The 1,149-nt window shown below is 47.9% G+C and overlaps 1 protein-coding gene across 1 annotated transcript in view; it reads right to left on the reverse strand.

Annotated features, from left to right (window-relative positions):
• LOC119277925 (signal recognition particle subunit SRP72-like) overlaps positions 1–156 on the reverse strand; it is a 6,795-nt gene extending 6,639 nt beyond the window's left edge. Inside the window, exon 1 of the mRNA XM_037559275.1 lies at positions 1–156. This exon is cut by the window's left edge and continues 15 nt beyond it. Within this exon, the coding sequence (XP_037415172.1) occupies positions 1–103 (103 nt within the window). The 5' untranslated portion in view covers positions 104–156.
• Positions 157–1,149: the final 993 nt, after the last annotated feature.

Genomic DNA, 1,149 nt, shown 5'->3' on the forward strand with positions numbered 1-1,149 from the left:
GGGGGAACTCGCCGGCCTCGATGTGGCGGTGGAGCGCCGTGAAGAGGTCCTCCACGGAGACCGGCTCGGCGGCGGCGGCCGCGGCCTTAGATTTGGGCGGCATCGGGAGGTCGGGGAGAGATGGCTCACGAGGAGGGCGGAGGCTGCGAGGAAAACCCCCAGTGCGACAAGTTGTTTATTTTCACAAATCCGTCCCCCACTTTGTTCTTATTTAGTAAACCGCTCCTTTTCCTTCGGGAGTGTCTAACTTTCAGCCGTCTGATTTTGTATTTGGTTTAGGCTGTATTTTTTGTCCAGTCCTATGTCGACACGTGTCTTTGTTGTTTTTTACTCAGTCCAGAATTAGCACAAAAAACTGTAAAGATAAAAGTGATTGTACGAATGATTTAATGCTTTCATTGATTGAGAATCATATATTTATACAAGATTTGGGACGCATTGTGAAGGCGTATGTACAAAGAGGCGCGTGTACGGACAGATGCGTCTGTACGACGCTTGGACACTAATAACTGCTAACTACGTTTCCTAACGATGGTTCGCTAACGACGCTTCGTTGATGTCGGTTCTCAACAAAAACGACTGTTTTTATGCTGATTCAGGTCGAATTCCCTGTCAGCTCTTTTTTTTAGGGGAAATATGGGGAGTTTTATTCAACGAAGGCCCCGGCAAAATCTGCCATAAGGCTAGTTACAAGAAAACTGGGCCTGGAGGCCAACCAGTAGTCTGTCACATCCAGCGTGCTCGCATGCTTTGCACATAGATGAGCAGAAAAGTTTGCTGACCTAGAAATATGTTGAATAACAAAAGAGGTAAAAGAACAAGCGAGCTCCCATATTTCAGCTATGATTGGCGCCAGAACAGATCGTGAAACTTGGCGCAAATTCCAGAGAGTGACAAAGTCTTGACAGTCGGTTTCCATAATGACCTTGGAAAAGCCTCGTAACTTTGCAAAGATAACACCGTCTCGTACAGCGAGAGCTTCAGCAATCAATGGATCAGTGATACCACTATATGGCTTACACCAAGCAGCCAGGAAATCGGATCGAGTCCTTGCAACTCCTCCACCACCACCCCGACGAGCATCCATAGCTATGCTTCCATCGGTGTTGATCTTTACGAAGGTCTCATCCGGCGGACGCCATCCGTGAC

This window comes from Triticum dicoccoides, chromosome 3B, assembly GCF_002162155.2.
Source record: "Triticum dicoccoides isolate Atlit2015 ecotype Zavitan chromosome 3B, WEW_v2.0, whole genome shotgun sequence".
Lineage (NCBI taxonomy): Eukaryota > Viridiplantae > Streptophyta > Magnoliopsida > Poales > Poaceae > Triticum > Triticum dicoccoides.